We start from the raw sequence: 18,153 nt of genomic DNA on the forward strand, positions 1-18,153 counted from the left end.
ACCGTGCAGGTGCAGCAGCAGCTAGGGCCTGCTGCTGCTGCTGCTGCTGCTGCTGCTGCTGCAGCTGCAGGGGGAAGTCAGCAGCAAATACCCAATACCCTCCATCTGCTGCAGTGTCTGCGTAGTTAAAAGAAAGAGCTCTAAAAGGAGTAAAGCGTAGAGACATGCACTTCTTATTTTCGCTTATGTAAGACATATCCACTGAAAAACATCTGCAAACAAATCAAACAAACAAACAAATAAATAAATAAATATATAAATATATAAATATATAAATATATAAATAAATATATAAATAAATATAAATATATATAGATAAATATATAAATGAACGAATAAACAAGGAAACAAACAAAACAAATAGACAAACAAATAGACAAACAAACAAATAAACAAAACAAATAAACAAACAAACAAACAAACAAATACACAAAAGACACAGACTGATGTCTGGCGTGCAGTGTATAAACCTGCAGATAAACAAACACTCTATGTACATATATATATTATATATATAATATATATATAAAATATATATATGTATATACAATATTATATATACATATATATATATTGCTTTTTATTTGTGTGTTTTGCTGACTTGTCTCTGAAGCGGAATTTGGGCTGTATGATGAACTGTCTCCTGTCTCCAAACCCAAAGGAGACACCTAAAGAAGCATCGGGGTTGCTGCTGTTGCTGCTGTTGCTGCTGCTGCTGTCGCTGCTGTCGCTGCTGCTGTTGCTGCTATCGTTGCTGCCTAGTGAAGTTTCCCTCTTCCCTGCTGTTTCTGCTGCTGCTGCTGCTGCGCCAGCACCAGTAGCCACAGAAGCACTGGTTGCTGCTGCTGCTGCAGCAGGATCCGCTGCTGCTGCTGCTGCTGTTGCTGCTGTTGCTGCTGCTGCTTGCGTACCTTGAATTCTTCTGCAGCAAGTAGGCAGCCTCAAGGGCCCCACAACTGTCCCCTCTACACCAATTAAAAAAGGAGACAGAAGAGGGTTTGCTGCTGGTCTCAATCCAGCAGCAGCAACACGCACAGACGCCTCCCCTGCAGCAGCAGCAATACGCAGCAGCAGGAACACCAGTAGCAATCACATGCTGCAGCAACACCATCAGCACCAGCAGCAGCAGCAGCAGAGGCAGACGCAGCAGCTTGCTGCTGCGCATGCTGCTCTGGCTATTTGTGCTCCTGCCTCAGCCCCTGCACCAGCAGCTGCTGCAGCAACAGGAGAGGCAGCAGCTCCAGCAGCAATAGCAGCAAAAGCAGCAGCAAGAGCAGCAGCTGCAGCAGTAACAACAGGAGCAGCTGGTGCAGCAGCAACAACAGCTACAGCACAAGCTGCAGCAGCAATTGCAGCAGCAACTGCAGCAGCAGCTGTAGCATCAGCTGACGCAGCACCATCTGCAGCAGCAGCTGTAGCAGCAGCTGCAGCATCATCAACAGCCGTAGCATCAGCTGCTGCCGCATCTGTAGCAGCATCTGCATTAGCAGCTAGCAGCATCTGCAGCAGCAGCTGCTGCAGCAGCAGCAGCAGCATACCTTTAGCGAAGTCATGTGCTGTGCGTAGGATTACTTTGTTTGTATTTAAATCAAATGATGTTTGCGAAGAAACCCCCGACAACTTCCATCCGCATGCACTCACAGAAAACTCGCTGTTGCCGCGGCAAGCTGCGGATACACCCCAACAGCAGCAGCAGCAGCAACAGCAGCAGGAACAGAAGCAGCAGCATATTTAGAGCGAACAAAGTACACTGAATAATAATAACAGCAGCGGCAGCAAAAACAGCAGCAGATGCTGCTGCACTTATCATGGAAGTGCGGCAACTGCAACAGCAGCAGTACAAACTGCAGCAGCAGCACGAAATGCAGCAGCAGCAGCAGCAGCAAACCTGTGAGGCGGAGTGGCAGCATTAACACTTACACTACGATCAACAGCAGCAGCAGCAGCAACAACAACAACAACAACAGCACCAACACTACCGTTGGGGAAAGCAGCAACAGCAGTACGCAGCAGCGCCACAAGTAACAGCAACAGCAGCAGCAGCAGCAGCAGCAACAGCAGCAGATTACCTGAGAGGGTATACTGCGATTTATCCTTCTTGAAGCTTCCTAGAAACCTTAGGGTGCCGTCTTGTTTAAGTGGATGGGCTGTCTGTACACCCAAAAGTAATTCATATCCAAGCACGTCATGCTGCAGCCGCTGCTGCAGCTGCTGCAGTTGCTGCTGCAGTTGCTGCTGCAGCAGCAGAAAATCCTCCTTTCGGCGTCCTAGAAACGGAAGCAGCTGCTTCCCCCCTTCTTTGTGCTGCGCTGCAGCCTGTTCTTTGTGACTCGGCTTCTGCTGCTGCTGCTGCTGCTGCTGCTGCTGTTGCTGCTGCTGCTGCTGCTGCTGAGGGCCCACTGGCAGCTCAGCGCTAAGCCGAGCAAAGGCGGAGAGGCCCAGCGGAAGATTTAGCGGCACCTGCAGGTGTACAGACACCTCAACAGCAGCAACATCCGCAGCAGCAGCACTGGCAGCAGCACCAGCAGCAGCAACCGGTTGTATAGCAGCAGCAGCAGCATCACCACCACCATACTCTAAGGAGGCACCAGCAGCAGCAGCAGTAGAAGGAGCAGTAGCAGCAGCAGTAGACGCAGTAGTAGCAGCCGCAGCAGTAGAAGCAGCAGTAGCAGCAGCAGTAGAAGCAGCAGTAGCAGCAGCAGCAGCAGCATACTGTTGTGCCAAGAGAGACAGACTGCAGTCCCTTATCACCTCCAATGCTTACAGGACCTGATGCAACCTGCAGCAGCAGCAGCAGCAGCAGCAGCAGCAACAGCAGCAGCAACAGTAACAGGTGAGAACATCGGCAGACCCCGAGGTGAACATACACCCGGAGAGCCTTTTGGCTGCTGATAAACAATTGCTAGAGATGGGCTGTCTGAAGCAGCAGCAGCAGCAGCAGGAACAGTAGCAGCAGCAGCAGCAGGTAGAGACTGCATTACCCAGACACTTCGCCCCAGCGACTTGGCCGTGGATAGGTCTGGCAGCAGCAGCAGCAGCAGCAGCAAAGCAGCCGGCAGCATGGAGCAGGGAGTTCTTCGCATCATTGCTGCTGCTGCTGCTGCTGTTGCTGCTGCTGTTGCTGCTGCCGCTTGTGCTGCAGCAACTAAGACGCCTTCTCTGTGTCTTTTGCCCTAGAAGGAGGGTTTGCTGCTGCTTGTTAAGCTGTTTGTTGCTGCTGTCTTTGCTGCTGCTGCTACTGTTGCTGCTGTCTCTGCTGCTGCTGTCTCCTTTGTTGCTGGCTCCTTCGCGGCTGTCCCTTTTGCTGCTGCCTCTGCTGCTGCTGTCTCCTTTGTTGCTGTTTTTGTTGCTGCTGTCTCTGCTGCTGCTGTCTCTGCTGCTGCTGTCCCTGCTGCTGCGGCTTCTGTTTTCGCTGTCTTCGTTGCTGCTGTCTTTGCTGCTGCTGTCTCTGCTGCTGCCGCCTCTGTTGCTGCTGCTGCACAGATAACTGCAGCAAAGATGTGTGTAGCTATTGGCACTTCAAGAAGAAGACAACATGCTGCTGCTGCTGCTGCTGCTGCTGCTGCTGCAGCTGAGGGCTGGGATCGGGGTGGCTTCGAGGGGACAGTAAGCCAAACCCTAAACCCTAAACCCTAAACCCTAAACCCCAACCGTTGAGCTTTGGGGAGTAATCCTGCTAACAAACATAGTTAACTAGCTGCTAGCTGTCTCTCTCGCTGCTGCTGCAGCTGCTGCTGTCGCTGCTGCTGCTGCTGCTGCTGCTGTTACACACTCTTGGCGGGGGGGCCCTACTGCAGCAGCTGCAGCAGCAGCAGGAGCAGCAGCAAAACAGGGGTTTTGCCTTTTAATTTTGTATCATACTTCCTCTCCAAGTGCTTGAAACCCTAAATCCTAAACCCTAAACCCTAAACCCTAGGCGCAGTCACTCAGCGACTTGTTTGCGTCTCGGGGGGCTCTCCGTTGCATGGCAAAACCCTAAACCCTAAACCCTAAACCCTAAACCCTAAACCCTAATATCTAACATATTCGCCTTAATTTTAAACAATTTCTAACCCTGAACTCTAATCAGTAAAATATCAGCGTACACTCCAACCAACCCCCCTGAGACTGTAAACCCTAAACCCTAAACCCTAAACCCTCAAGGGCGCCCTACGCTCAATTACTTCTTGTGGAGTTTCTTTTTAATGAGGAAGTCAATAAAAAGACAAATGAAGACGAAAATAACGTCGCCATTCATCCAACTACCCCTCCCTATACACCTCAGCTCTGCCTATGCACCTCATCTCTGCCTATACACCTCAGATATCCCTATACACCTTAAAAGAGTGCAGTAGACAGCCCTCCTAAACAGCCCCAAAGGCCTATTATTCATAGTGAACAGCAACTCCTAACAACCTGCTGCTGCTACCGCTGCTGCTGTTGCTACTGCTGCTGTTGTGCTGCTGCTGTTACTGCTGGTTCTGCTGCTAAGTCCTGCATGTACAGCAGGGCCTCACTTGGTGATACGAAGAACTCTAGAAACCTCAGGGAGGTGTGGGGACCGCTCTGCCCCAACTGCATGCACCTGCATAGAGGCAGGGAGTTGTTGCAGTGGCAGGTGCTGCTGCTGCTGTAGTATTTGTTGCAGCAGCTGGTGGTGCTGCTACTGCTGCTGTACTATTTGCTGCAGGGGCAGGTGGAGCTGCTGCTGATGTTGTAGTATTGTAGCAGCAGCAGGTGTTGCTGCTGCTGCTTTACTATTTGCAGCAGCAGCAAATGCTGCTGCTGTACTATTTGCAGCAGCAGCAGGTGGTGCTGCTGCTGCCCCTGTACCATTTGTTCTAGGGTTTAGGGTTCAGCAGCAGCAGCAGCTGCTGCTGCTGCATCATTTGTTGTAGCAGCAGCTGCTGCTGCTGCAGCACTACTTGCTGCAGCAGTAGCTGCTGCTGCGGCAGCTCTATTTGCTGCAGCAGCAGCAAATCACTGAGGGTTTATTAATGAGGTTGTTCTTCGCCTCCACAGCAGCCAGCCGCTAAACCCCAACACACAAACCACTGCAACGGCATCAAGAGCAGCAACGAGAACTGCAGCAACAGCAACAACAGCAGCAGCAGCAGCAGCAGCAACCGCATCCGCACTAGCACGAGTAGCAATAGGTGGATCAGCAGCAGCAGCAGCACCAGCAGAATTCGAGTGAAAGATGGTGTATTTGCAGTACTAAGAACAGTAGCAGCAGCAGCATTATCAGCAGCAGTAGCAGTAGCAACAGCAACGGCAGCACCAGCAACAGCAGCTGCAGCAGCAGCAGCAAAAACAGTAGCAGCAGCAATACAAGCCCCAGCATTAGTAGCATCCCGAGCAGCAGTTCGGAGCAGCAACAGCAGCGTTAGCAGTAGCAGATGCATTAGCAGCAGCATTATCATTAGCAGCAGCAGCAGCAGCATTAGGAGTAGCAGCAGCATTAGCAGCATCAGTATTAGCAGAAGCAGCAGCATTAGCAGCAGCACCAGCAGAACACAGCAGGTGTCTCTTCACCGATATACTGTCTCCAGGTTAAAGCATATAAAGGAGACACTGTCTCCGCCAGACTCTGCACGTCTTCACTTGCTGCTGAATGAACGCCGCTGCACCACAAATAAGAAAACTGCCAACGCGAAGCAGCAGCAGAACAGTGCACGTGGTACCCTGCAGCAGCAGCAGCAGCAACAGCAACAGCAGCAGCAGCAGCAGGGGTGATGGGGGAGGGGCGGCAGCACTCCAGAAGACAGACGCAAATGCTGAAAGTCCTGTTGCTGCTGCTATTGCTGCTCAGCAGCTAGAAGCAGTTTGAGGCCTCTTGTAGCGGCAGCAGCAGCCAATACTGCTGCTACTGCTTTTGCTGCTGCTGTTGCTGCTGCTGCTGCTGCTTACCCTTCTCTGCTAGACGCCGCACGCGTGTGGCTTCTAAATCTGTCCACGGAGCGCTGACTATTTCGGTTACTGCAGCAGCAGCAACAGCAGCAGCAACAACCACAGCCGCATTAAGAGCAGCAGCAGCAGCAACAGCGGCAAGGCGTTGTGCGTCTGCTGCTCCGCAGAAGCACCATCATCAGCAGCAGCATGATCAGCAGCAGCAATAACAACAGCAACAGCACCACCACGAGGAGCATCCCGAGAGCTTGCAGCAGCAGCAGCAGCAGCAGCAGCAGCAGCAGCAGCAGCAAACAACCCGATGCATTACAGTGTGTGGGATCGTCTTCAAATGTGGGATCGATTGCTGTCACCAGCTTGGCGCCTGGCAGCAAACGCTGCACTTCATCTCTGCAGCAAAACAACAGCAACAACAGCTTCGAGCTGCATGCAGGCAATGGCCTTCAGCACTTGCTGCTACAGCTGCTGCTGCTGCTGCACCTGCTGCTGCTGCTGCTGCAGCTGCTGGTGTTGCTGTTACTGCTGCTCCTCCTCCTGCAAGCGGTTCCGGCAGCTTCAACGCGAAAAGCAGCACCCCACCGACTCTCGCAGCAGCAGCAGCAGCAGCAGCAGCAGCAGAAGCAGCGGGAGTCACCTCATGTCTCCTGTCCACCAGAGGAGATTGTTTGCTTGTGCTGCTTTAAAGAGATCAAACAGCAGCCGCGGGCAGCTGTCTCCGCAGTCAAAGGCGTTGAGGCTGCAGGAGGGACAGTTTAGAGACACCATAATAGGAGACTGCCAGCACACAGCAAGAGACAGCAAATCTTGCAGCAAAGCAATACCTGCAGCAACATCACAGGAAACACAATAGCTGCTGCTTCTGATCCTCATGTTGCTGCTGCTGCTCCTGCTGCGGCTGCGGCTGCTGCTGCAGATGCCGCTGATGTGGAGTGGTATTGCGACTTCTCTGCCACTGCTGCTGCTGCTGATGCTGCTGCTGCTACAGCTGGCACTGCTGCTGCTCCTGTGGAAGCTGCTGGGGGCGACTGAGACGCTCTTCTTCCTGCTGAAGCTAACTCTGCTGCTGCTGCTGCTGCTACTGCTGCTGCTGCTAGGCACTAGGCGTACGCTGTTCTGCAATCGTTTCGCGGGTCTTCACGTCGATGCTGGAGACCGTCCCGTATATATCCCGCTGCAGCAGTAACAGCAGCAGCAGCAGGAGCAGCAGCAGGAGCAGCAGTAGCGATGTAGCTTCAGTAGCAGCAGCAACAGCAGCAGCAGCAGCAGCGTATTTCGTCTTCCCAAGCGTTCTCCAGCAGCTGTGGTGCAAACCGGGGACAAGAGGCTTCTGCAGCCTCAACAGGAGCAGCAGCAGCAAACACTGCAGCAGCAGCAGCAGCAGCAGCAGCAGCAGGGTCACCTCGATCCACCAAGCCCCCGGGTTTAGTGCAGCAATATCAATCCAAGCAAATAACTCAACTGGGGCGAAGGCCGCAGCAGGAAAAATGCGGGAGGCGTCCGTCATTCGAGCGAACGTGCTGTCTCTCTGCAGCAGCAGCAGCAGCAACAACAACAACAACAGCAGCAGCAGCAGTAGCAGCAACAGCCACAGCAGCATAAGCAGGTAAGCAAGCAGGTGCATAGGTGTGACACCCCTTTGAAAAGCAGCAACAAGTGCAGCAGCAACAAGTGCAGCAGCAACAATAGCTGCAACAGCAGCTGCAAAAGCACCAGCAGCAGCAGCAGCAGCAGCTCACAAACAAGAACAGCGTGTGGCTAGCAGCAATATGAACATCAGTAGCAAACGCAGAGGCCCCTGCAGCACGGGCAGCACGAAATGACTCGCTGAGACCGCAAGACAAAGCAGGGCTGGCATAGACAGCAGCATGTGCTGCAGCAACAGCAGCAGCAACAACAGCAGCAGCAGCAACAATGCTAACAACAGCAGCAGCAACAACAGCAACAGCAGCAGCAGCAACACCAGCAACAGCAACAATGGAGGCGGCAAGAACAGAAGCAACCGCACCGGCAGCAACAGCAGCAGCAACAGCAACAGCAACAGCAACCGCAACAGCAGCAGCAACAGCAGCAGCAACAGCAGCAGCAACAGCAGCAGCACCCTGAGTAGCCTGCACATTTTTTACATTGTGTTTTCAGGGCGCAGCAGCGGAAGTCCTCTTTGACCCATCAACATCGGCCGAGGCGGCAGCCAAGACTCGTTGCTGCTGCCACTCTCTGCTGCTGCTACTGCTGCTGCTGGTGCAGCTGCTGCTGGTGCTGCTGCTGTTGCTGCTGCTGTATCATTTGGTGGGTTGGCTGCGGCTGCAGGCATATCTGCTGCCGCAACCGTTGCAGCTGCCCTTGGCTTCCTTTGCTGCTCACTTGAAGGAGTGGGTTCTGCTGCTGCTGCTGCTGAGCTTGGCTTCACAGCAGAAGCAGGTGCTGCTGCAGCAGCTGCTGGTGCTGCTGCAGCAATTGCTGGCGTTGCTGTCTCAGTAGTTTGTGAAGCCGCAGCAGCAGCAGCGTTTTGCGCAGCTGCTTCGCCTGCTGCAGCAGCACCAACTGCTGAGGAAGCTCTCGCTGTTGCTTCACTCAGCCTTCTGCTAGTAATGATAATGCTGCTGCTGGTCAAGTTGCTGCTGTTCGTGCTGCTGTTGCTGCTGCTGCTGTTGCTGTTGCTGCTGTCAGTTGTTGCCTCCACACCAGCTGGGAGAGCATTGTAGGGCCGCTCACGCTGCATGTTGCTGCCTGTCTCGCTGCTGCTGCTGCTGCTGCTGCTGCTGCTGCTGGGGCAGCGGTGGTTGCTGCTGCTGCTGCTGCTGTTGCTGTTGTTGTTGTAGAGTGCTGCGAGGCCTCCTCCCTGCAGCGGCGGCTGTCTGAAGATGCAAGGCGAGCCGAAGCCTCCGCTGCCAATAAAAGGAGACAGCAGCAGCAGCAGCCAGAGAGCAGCAGCAAGCGCAGCAGCACCCCACAGGCGGATACAGGTAAAGGTGCTGCGATTTGTTGGCCTGTAGTACCTGCTGCTGCTGCTGCTGCTGTTGCCGTTGCTGCTATTGCCGTTGGTGCTGCTGCTGCTGCTGCTGGGAAAGCTAATAACGCTGCCAATTGCTGCAGGGGCATGCAGCCGTTGTGAAGAGAAAGAATAGGTAGGCAGCAGCAACCGGTCTCCTGTGGTTGCAGGCGGCGTGCTGCTGCTGCTGCCGCTGCTGCTGCTGCTGCTGCTGCTGCTACTGTTTCTATCGGGGCCCGGCGTTGCCTCACATAACAGCAGAGGGACCCCATGGGCAGCAGTAGATTCACCTTCTTCTGCAGCAGCAGCAGCAGCAGCAGCAGGGGGAATGGAAGCTGCTGCTTCTTTAAGGATGTAGCAGAAGGCCCCAGAAGCAACCGGCACAGCAGCAGCATGCAGCAGCGGCAGGTGCAGCTGCAGCCACAGACGAACTGCGAAGAAGTGCTGCGGAGACACCTGAGCGACAGATACTGCAGCAGCAGCAGCAGCAGCAAAGGCCGCCCCCAGCAGCAAACAGTGGAGTGCTCCTAGGCGAGGTTTGATTCCTTGCTGCTGCAGATGCGAGCCGACATAGAGCAGCAGCAGCGCATGCACAGCCAGCAGCAGCAGCAGCAGCAGCCACAAGCCAGCACCCATACTTAAAACCATATCGGTCTCTACGAAGACATAGCGCTGTACAGACGCATACTCCCCCTCCCAGCAAGCAGCAAAGAGTGCCGCTGCAAGAAAGCTGCAGCAGACCAGCAGCAAAAACAGCCTCTCTGCTGCAGCCCGTAGCCTGCTGTATGTACACCCCAGCATCCCCTCTTCCTCCTGCTGCTGCTGCTGCTGCACGTCCCTACGACTGCAGCAGCAGCAGCAAATCGGTAGCTCATACCAACAACGGAGGGCGCGCACCGCCCACGGAAGCTGCTGCCGACGTTGCAACAGCAACTGCTGCTGCTGCCGCTGCTGCTGCTGTTGCCGCTGGTGCAGCGAACCGGCAGCTATGCTGTTTGGCGCCCAAGGGCTGCTGCGAACTGCAGCAGCAGCAGCAGCAGCAGTGTCCTCGTGAGGCAGGAGCTCATCAGACATTTTATCGTCTCCTTTAGCCCCTGTCGTTCTGCTGTTGTGCTGCTGCAGCGCTTGCTGCTGCTGCTGTGGCTGATAATCTTGTTGCTGCTGTTGTTGCAGCTGCTGTCGCAGCTGCTGCTGCCCTTACGGCCTACGGCCAGTCGTAGCCCCTGTAGCCTGCAAGATGCGTTGCTTCAGGCTTTGCTAGGGATTCCGCTGCTGCTGCCGTTGCTGCTGCTGCTGCTGCTGCTGCTGCTCCAGCTGCGAGTTTGCTGCCTGTGCTGCGGCGCGGAGAAGACCGCAGCAGACCACCAGAGGTTCTGAGGGCCTGGGGTGTTGAAACATGTCGCTAGAGATGCACCCGAGTGCTTCGGGTGTATGTACACCGTATTTGCATTGCCATATTGCTTCATAGAACGCTGTGGCTAAGCTGTCTGGCTGCTCCGTCACTGCAGTTAATGCTGCTGTTGCTGCTGCTGCGGCTGCTGCAGCTATTGAGTGGACGGTGGTAGGGCCTCCAGTATTGCTCTGATGCAGTGTCTTTTAACCATGAAAAGTATTACTTCAATCTAAGTAACAGGAAAGAGACCAAAGGAGAGCAGCAGCTGCCTTGTGCATGCGGCTGCTGGTTAACCATTGCTGCAGCCGCTGATCTGCTGCCGCTGCTGCTGCTGCTGCTGCTGCTGCTCTGACTCTGTCGGCTCAGCACTCTGAGGGTTTCCGCAGCAGCGAAGGGCCCCACCTTTATTTTTATGGTTTATCAATAGTTTATTTAACGTTTAAATATCTTAGAATTGATGTCAGTGCCTCTATTCAAAGCAAAGAACGCAGCCTTGCCTGCTTGTGGGTCCCCGGATCGCTCCCCAGTGATTTTCTCTCTTCAAGTTTCTGCTGCTCTTCTCCATTTACTGGTTATTCAAAGGAGATGTAAAGGAATATTACGATATGCGAGGTCTCTAGCACCTGCTGTTGCTTCTGCTGTTGCTGCTTCTGCTGCTAGTACTGCTGCTGCTGCTGTTGCCAGCGTTGTCTCGATTGGTTCGCTGTTAGTGGAGAGGTGTGAATGTTTGTTGCAGTGCGTTGTTTGTATTGCATGAATATACACTGAAACTTTAATTATAAATACGAGTCAATACCTCCTCTTATTTTAAAATTGTTTCCCTTCTCAATGGAGCCTGGTGTGCCTCTAGTTGACGAAATATGAATTTACTGTCTTCGGTCTTAGATATGAAGATCGCAGCAAGCATCAGCATAATTATATGATTAAAATGGGGGGCCCCTGAAAGCAGCTAACCTTCCCTCGCTTTCTACGTACAGTGGCAAACGAAAATAGAATTGTTGCTGAGAGTAGCGAGGCTAGCAAGTGCTTTATACTGCATCATCAGGTACAGCAACTGTGCTACAGCGACCTTATTTTACAGAAACTCAAGCAGGAATGGCTGCTTAAGTTGATTTGTATTGAAGTTATGGTGGTTGCAGCTGGTTTCCACTGTATCATTTCATGTTGCTTCCCTCATACAAACCCCAGGCTAGCTGTTGGGCGGATAACAATTTCATGCAAATGTTTGTTTTTCCATAGCTAACGCACATTCAGAATACCCATTGAGAGTAGAGCCTGCAGTAACAGCCGCTCTTAAAAGCTAAGTGGGTGGCTGGGCAGATTGTTGCTCCAAGTACACATGGAGAACGACATAGGTTCCACTGTTATATAGGAGAAATAGATGAAGAGTTCTGAAGATAACAAAAGTTTTGCGTTTTTGTATCAGAGATTAGTGGATGAAGGATTTCCGATGCCAATTTCAAATTCGAAACCCTTCAGAGTTTTTTTCGAAGTGTTTTGTTGAAATGCTACTTACATTTCAACAAAACATATCTAAAGTAGTGGCTCCAGCGGTTGGAGTTACAGGTAATATTAGCTGTGGATCTGCAGCTTTTCTTCGTAATGTGACTGATATTTCAAGGAAGCATATCGAAAAAGAATTTGAAGGTTTCGAATTAGAAACCTTCATATCCCTTCGTAATGTGAACGGTATTTCAAGGAAACATATCGAAAAAGGAAGTGAAATGTTTCGAATTAAGAAGGTACAATTAGGGATCCTCACGTTTTGCCTTCCACTTCATCCACATGCCATAACCTCAAGCTAACCTACGCTGAATTTGCAATATTGAAAGGCATTCGTAAGACCTTTGCTCAACCAGCTCCAAACAAGTTGCGAGGGAGATTATTCATCTGATCGCTAGCTTTGCGAAAGACTCAGTATCATGCTCCAAGGGGTAAATCTAGAGACAGTAGTGTTGTGAACAAGTTTAAGGCAGCAGCAGCTGATGGTGTCACCTCCCTGCAAAAATCTAATAAATGTTGAAACCACCCCCTAATAGTGCTCGAGTGAGATCAGCAGATCATATCACGAGGCAAGTGCGAATCCAAGAGTTACTGTAATGACTACTTGAATGAATTACTGAGTGTTGAAGCACCATAATTTAAGGGAAAAGGTGCGCAAGCAACGCGATGGAAGATCGATGTTTTGCCTTCATCGCAGAGAGCATGTTCGCTCTCAAATAGTCAATTGTGCTACTTTCTGCCACTCAACTTTGCACTCCCCAGGTCCCGGCAACCCCTGTATCTTTTCAGTTGGTGAACGGGTATCCTGGCGGTTCCTGATGCGAACCTCTGGGAAAGTTAATATGGGGAACTGATAAAACCTTCCCTCGTTCTCGTGTAGAACGACACCCTACGTGAGTATGACGTACAAGAAGTGGAAAAAATGTAGACTTCAAGACGTCGAATCTATCTGTGGATCTGTGTTGATTCGATGCATACTGCCCAAGAGGAAGTATGTGGGTAATCCATAACCCAGTTTGTGCAGAGTATTAAGCGCTTCTTCTCAATGAAAAGAGTTTGATGGAATTAATGCGCTGCCTGAATTACTGCGATGTGGGATAGAGTGGCAGAGAAGCATTGCACTGCCACTCAAGTGCTGCAGGAGAGCTGTGTGCGCTTAGAAGCTGAGCGCGAAAAGACCGACAGCAACGAAAACGCTGCTCAGGAGGGCTCCATAAGCAGAGGCAGAGGCAGCTCCACTAGTGACGGTGTCTGTAACCTTTTTCCAGGTTTCCTCGCTGAAAACAAGCACAACAGAAAACTGTCGGCGAAGCCCGCACGTAATTTTTCTATGCATAGCGTAGTAGCTTGAGCCTAAAATTGTCGGTGGCCTATAGCCTTGCCGGAGAGCATGAGAGCATACAAATTGCATATAGTGAACAACTAACTGCGCATATCTACTAATAGGAAGGAAGGTTTCAGCTCTCACCTGATGGGTGCTTCGTTCTCCTTGAAGACAGGAGGTTGCAGCAGGCAAAGCAATCCTGGTTCGCTGCAGCCTGTCACGGTGTAGCATTTTATTTTGGTATCAGTTCCTTCGCTGACGAGGGAGATAAAGTTTGTTGCTGCTCCCTTCTTGTAAACTTCTTCGGTTGAAGTGTACTTTGGAGGGATGGTGAAGTCGCTGATAAGGAACACAGCCATACTCCAAGGGAGGGGTCAGCCGGACAATTCTAGCACGTGCAAACAGTAGAAGTGTACACCTGATACTTGAGGGGTTCTTCAGTTGCAAAGGACTCACCTGAACAAGTCAATGCCATTTTTCCATTCTCTGACGGCTAAAGAGCAAGTGGCAGTTTCACCCATGTAGTACATCAGGCTTATTTCTTGGTCGGTAAACTGAAGACAAAAAATTGGCATTGCCTGCACACTTGAGGTTCAGTGGAACTATTCTTACTTTGCTACCTGTAGAATAGTTAACTCTAACGGGAAACACGCGCGGCAAGTGGCATTGCTGATCCCTAGAACACCGCTGTGGCTTTAAAATTCAAAGAAAGATGGTCATGATGCGCACCAAGATGGGGGCATTCCCAGACTTGAGGGCCTCGCACGTCAAGCCTTTCCCAATCAATTCGGAAGCCTTCGGTTTCGCACCATGTAAGTCCGTCGCGGCAGCGAACGGTGGCAGAGCGAGGCCATCTTGGGCGCGGAAATCATTTATCTCCGTGAGGCAGCTTTCTCCCTCCTCTGTTAAGGCACAATTGGCAGTATCAGAAAGCACAGTTGCCTCTTTTCAGCACCCACTTGACTACGTAGAGCGTTAATCAGCTGATTTCCATTTCGCTGAGTGGCACAGGCAGCAATTGACATCGTCCCGAGGACGTCTGTGAAGCGTAATGTGCGTGCTGTGGCAACTTACCACGTTCTTTGAAATCCATCTTTTCTCCGTAGACATCCAAGACCTTTTTCCATGTTTCGTCGCTGCAAGCACAAACGTTGAATGATTATAGTGCACGAAGGCTTGCATGATCATCCATACTGCGGTTGTTGTCCACACTTTGTGAACAAACGCAAACTATTAGTTGCTTTGGGGAGCAAAATCTGGGTGAATAGGGAAAATGCACATATACACGCCACTTCATCGCGAAGACGCCAGCCCAAGTAATCCAAAGTAGCAGAAGTGTATTTAGTTCATGAAACGCTACAAGTGCTTGAACAGAAGTGCTTATGCCGTTGAGTTTCTACCGCAAACCTCAGCGCTCACGTGATGGGCTTTTGGTTTTCCTCCAGAGTTGGCCCTTTAAGTAAGCAGATGAGTGCGGCGTTAGTGCAACCTGTAGCTTTGTAGCATGCCGTTTCGCGGGTATTATCAGTCATAATGGAGACGAAACCGGCTACTGCGCTGTCATAGTAGATTTCGCCGTCGGCTGCTTTCGACTTCTTCGTGAAGGCAGGCAGGACGCCGGTGCTGCAGACAGTGTTCCGCATCAAGCAATTAGCAAGTAGGAGGACGCAAGAATATTCGGTGGTTTGCCACGGTGCAAGGGGAGTGGGTTTTCGCTTGCAACAGTAGGAGCAAAGTTTCTGCATGCTGTCGAATTAAAGGGCCAGCAACACCGATTACTCTTTCGCTGATGTACGCTAGCTCACCCGAGCCGTGCTGCCCCTTTTTTCCATTGCTCAACGGCTTCTTCTGCCGTTGGAGGAGTGTCCCCTTCTTTTGTGGCGTAGATGATAGTGTGGCCTGCTGCCGCCTGTTCATAAAATGGCACCACTCATCGTGCACTCCGACCTGATGACGTTTTGTAGCTTCCGGGAGAGGGGCGCAGCTGACTCGGATGTTCATTAACCCGCTGCCTTCCTCTGGATGGGGCGTATATGGGTTATCCTTTAGGGGGTGGCTGCAAGTGGCTGCCGCCCCAGGAAAAACTCACCGTTGGGTCGACTGTCATGGTATCTATCGCTTCGCATGTCAATCCATACAGCTTCTTTGCGCCAGCCTCCAAGTTAGAGCCTTTTGTGAAGCCCGCAAGTTCCAGACCTCCGGCACCCCGAGCAGCATTGACTGCTGTCACGCAGCTAGCGGAGCCCGCATCTGAAAGAAAAGGCATGGTGGCGCATTTGCTGGGCAGCAAGGTGCATAACCCACTTGGTTGGCTGGCTGCTACGTCCGGTGGGCAAGCTATCGATAATGCAATCTTGGCTTACCGTCAGCTGCCAGTGCGGGCTTCACCTTGTGGGATTCCTGCAACTTGTGCCACAGATCTTCGCTGCAGGCAACAGGCAAGGCTCACATGGTCCCGCTGCTCTGGCCCTTAGTAGTTAAAGACTTCCGAAACGCTGATCGCTGTGCAGATGTGTAGTGCCGCTGGGAAGATACTCGGATAAACCGGTTTTCGCGCTTGTACATACTCCCGGCACAGGAAGTTAAAAGGCGCTGTAACCTCACCTCACAGGAACCGTTTCCTCCTCTATGCCAGAGGGCTTGTAGTAGCAAACGAGGGTATCATCTCCACACGTATCTGTAGTTCCGCAGTAAATGGTCTGCTGGCTCGCGCTCAGCAGGCTGACAAGGCCTACCGAATTTGGGTTTGCATATACCAAGGTGGCGTCTGAGTATGCCGGAGGATCTTGGCCCCTGAAAAGACACACAGAAGGCTTGAAGTCCCGTGGCCTCCGCGATACAATCATGACTGCAGATTACGCTACCGCTGTTGTGTTTTTTTACGTACTCGAAATTTGCAAACCCTGTCTTCCACTCGCTGAGGGCTTCATCACAGCTGATTTTGGTCCCTGAGGAAGAGGGAGTTGGCCTTGTGGCTGAAACGACAAATACTTTAGCTGAGCTCCCCTGGAAAAAAACCCACACAATCTTGCTGCATTTCGTTTTACATTTTTGTTCTGCAACACGATGGTATTGACACTCAATAAGCAGGAGGAATCCGCCTCGTGTACTGGTGGACCTACCCAAATGTGTTGGAATTCCCCGGATTTGATCGCTTCACAGTTAGTAGCAGTAAAGAAATCTGAAAGATCGGTTGCCGATTCTTCGTTACTATTTGGTTGGTAGTTTGTCGTAGAACCTAGTGACGTCCGAAACTCGTTTATTGCCTCCGTGCAGTGACTGCCGCTGTCTGAAGAAAGAAATAGCAGTATTCGAGATTAGCGCAAAAACCATGCTTCTTTTGTACTTCATGTCATCGCTGCGAAAGTCCTTGTGCAACATTGTTTACTTGACGGTTGTTGCTACTGTGTGTAACAACTCGAGCCACCTACGCTGACCGAGGGCAAATGGGTCCTACAAGAGTGGCAATGGCGGCCCCTCTGCAGAGTTTGTTTAAACTTACCTAATTTGACCAGCTTAGTTGCCTTGACCTCACTCCGCGCTGCCCTGTCTCCTGGAGCGAGTGCATCCGCAAAGCTCCCGTGAGCAATTGCGGTTGCGACCGCAAGTGCGGCACACGTGCAGAGAGATTTCATCTCCGGAAAGTAAAAAACAACCGGTGCTCTCCAAATTTACAAAGTGAAATTGGAATTAAACAAATGCATGAACACTTTTACCCCCAAGTGAACGGGCAGCTCAGCCAGCCGCGTGAGCCGGATGGCGGCCCGCACGGTGGATCCACCGGCCTCAGCTCGCGTGCAGCAGCTGACTGTCGAGTCGACGTATAATCCCCCCTCCACAGTAGTGGCTTGAATGCATTTATGTTGACAATTATTTTAGAATTATCCATATCTCTCATCTGTGTAACAAATGGGGTTCAGTTAATGGCAAGCGGTGTAGCTGGATGCCTTTTTCAGTGTAGGAGACACTCAGGCCGGCCACTGAAACCGCCGCGTCAAAGTCAGCGCAGAGGAATCGAGCGGCTCTTTTCACCTTTCCACAAGTGGAACTCTAAGCAAGCTTTAATATTGTGTGAATAATAGCAAAAATATGGGGATTGAGAGCTTAACTTATTGTGGATTCGCGATGCGCTTGTGTTGGATCTGACGTAAATCGGTCGATCCAGGGGCACGACAACTGGGGGCTGTTCCGAGCAGCAAATGCCGAAATAAGAAAAGTTTTGAAGAGTATTTTTATTGTTCCTAAAAATTGCTTTTCCTTTTTAAATACGAATATGTCGGTGGAAGCGTTCTTCATTTGTTTCCTGGCAAGGGCATTACATCGGGGGGTACTGGCCGTGCATTGAGCCCCTCGGACTGGGATCAGCAATGTTACAGAACATACTGTAGCCTTGAATTCGATAGAAACAAGCCTCTTCCATTTCATTTTCAATTACGGAAGTGGAGGTTCCAGTCGATGATCATGAGTGGAAGGAGACCACGAGCATAACCACTGAGATTTGGACTGGTGTTGCAGCAGGTATGGTCTGCTCGAAGTTTGCACTAGAGGCATTTACACTTGCGTAGCTGCATTTGCGGGTCTCCTATCTTAAGAAATCTGTAAATTTAGTTCATCTTATGTGGCTTTATTGCAACTAGCGACAGATCCCTAGTAAGATCCAGGCGTTTCGAACGAACCGGCACGAGCAGCAAGCACGCCAGCGGTGTGCATCACTGCATTTATCCCACGTGCCAATAGGAACGCCATGGGGAATGGAAATGAGGGAGGAAAGAAAAGAAATTAACGCAAAAAGGAAACAATAACATAGAAAACAAGCAGGGCAAGCACGCGAAGCAGGACAGAGCAACAAGGCCCGAGCCACTCTAAAGTGCAGAAATACAAAGTGCGCACGAAGTAAGTGCAGCCAACCTAGAGCCCGCCAATAGCGGCAAGGGCTGAAGAGAAGACAAGGAAGTGGGGAGAATATTCCGAGTTATGAATATGATAGACTTCAGTAATCTGTGAGAAATACTAGCACAGTGCAGGGGCAGCGCGCTAGTGTCCAGCAACTCCACT

The 18,153-nt window shown here is 51.4% G+C and overlaps 2 protein-coding genes across 2 annotated transcripts; both read right to left on the bottom strand.

Moving 5' to 3' along the window:
• Window positions 1–183: 183 nt before the first annotated feature.
• On the bottom strand, window positions 184–9,952 carry EAH_00015070 (glycerophosphoryl diester phosphodiesterase family domain containing protein, putative; the record flags this gene model as incomplete). Its single annotated transcript, XM_013394131.1, has 14 exons — window positions 184–212; window positions 669–1,046; window positions 1,539–1,667; window positions 2,070–2,460; window positions 2,714–2,779; window positions 2,982–3,019; window positions 4,054–4,107; window positions 5,890–5,958; window positions 6,200–6,279; window positions 6,524–6,710; window positions 6,997–7,060; window positions 7,626–7,684; window positions 8,053–9,334; window positions 9,776–9,952. The coding sequence occupies 14 exons, from the start codon at window positions 9,950–9,952 to the stop codon at window positions 184–186; spliced, it is 3,003 nt and encodes a 1,000-aa protein (XP_013249585.1).
• A 2,978-nt stretch (window positions 9,953–12,930) lies between these two features.
• EAH_00015080 (SAG family member) lies at window positions 12,931–16,733 on the bottom strand (the record flags this gene model as incomplete). Its single annotated transcript, XM_013394132.1, has 13 exons — window positions 12,931–13,051; window positions 13,243–13,437; window positions 13,555–13,652; window positions 13,828–14,000; window positions 14,173–14,234; window positions 14,518–14,721; window positions 14,904–15,007; window positions 15,188–15,348; window positions 15,462–15,523; window positions 15,703–15,891; window positions 15,986–16,104; window positions 16,221–16,387; window positions 16,601–16,733. The coding sequence occupies 13 exons, from the start codon at window positions 16,731–16,733 to the stop codon at window positions 12,931–12,933; spliced, it is 1,788 nt and encodes a 595-aa protein (XP_013249586.1).
• Window positions 16,734–18,153: the final 1,420 nt, after the last annotated feature.

The sequence above is a fragment of the Eimeria acervulina genome, genomic scaffold (assembly GCF_000499425.1).
Source record: "Eimeria acervulina Houghton genomic scaffold, Eah_scaff90, whole genome shotgun sequence".
NCBI classification, from domain to species: domain Eukaryota; phylum Apicomplexa; class Conoidasida; order Eucoccidiorida; family Eimeriidae; genus Eimeria; species Eimeria acervulina.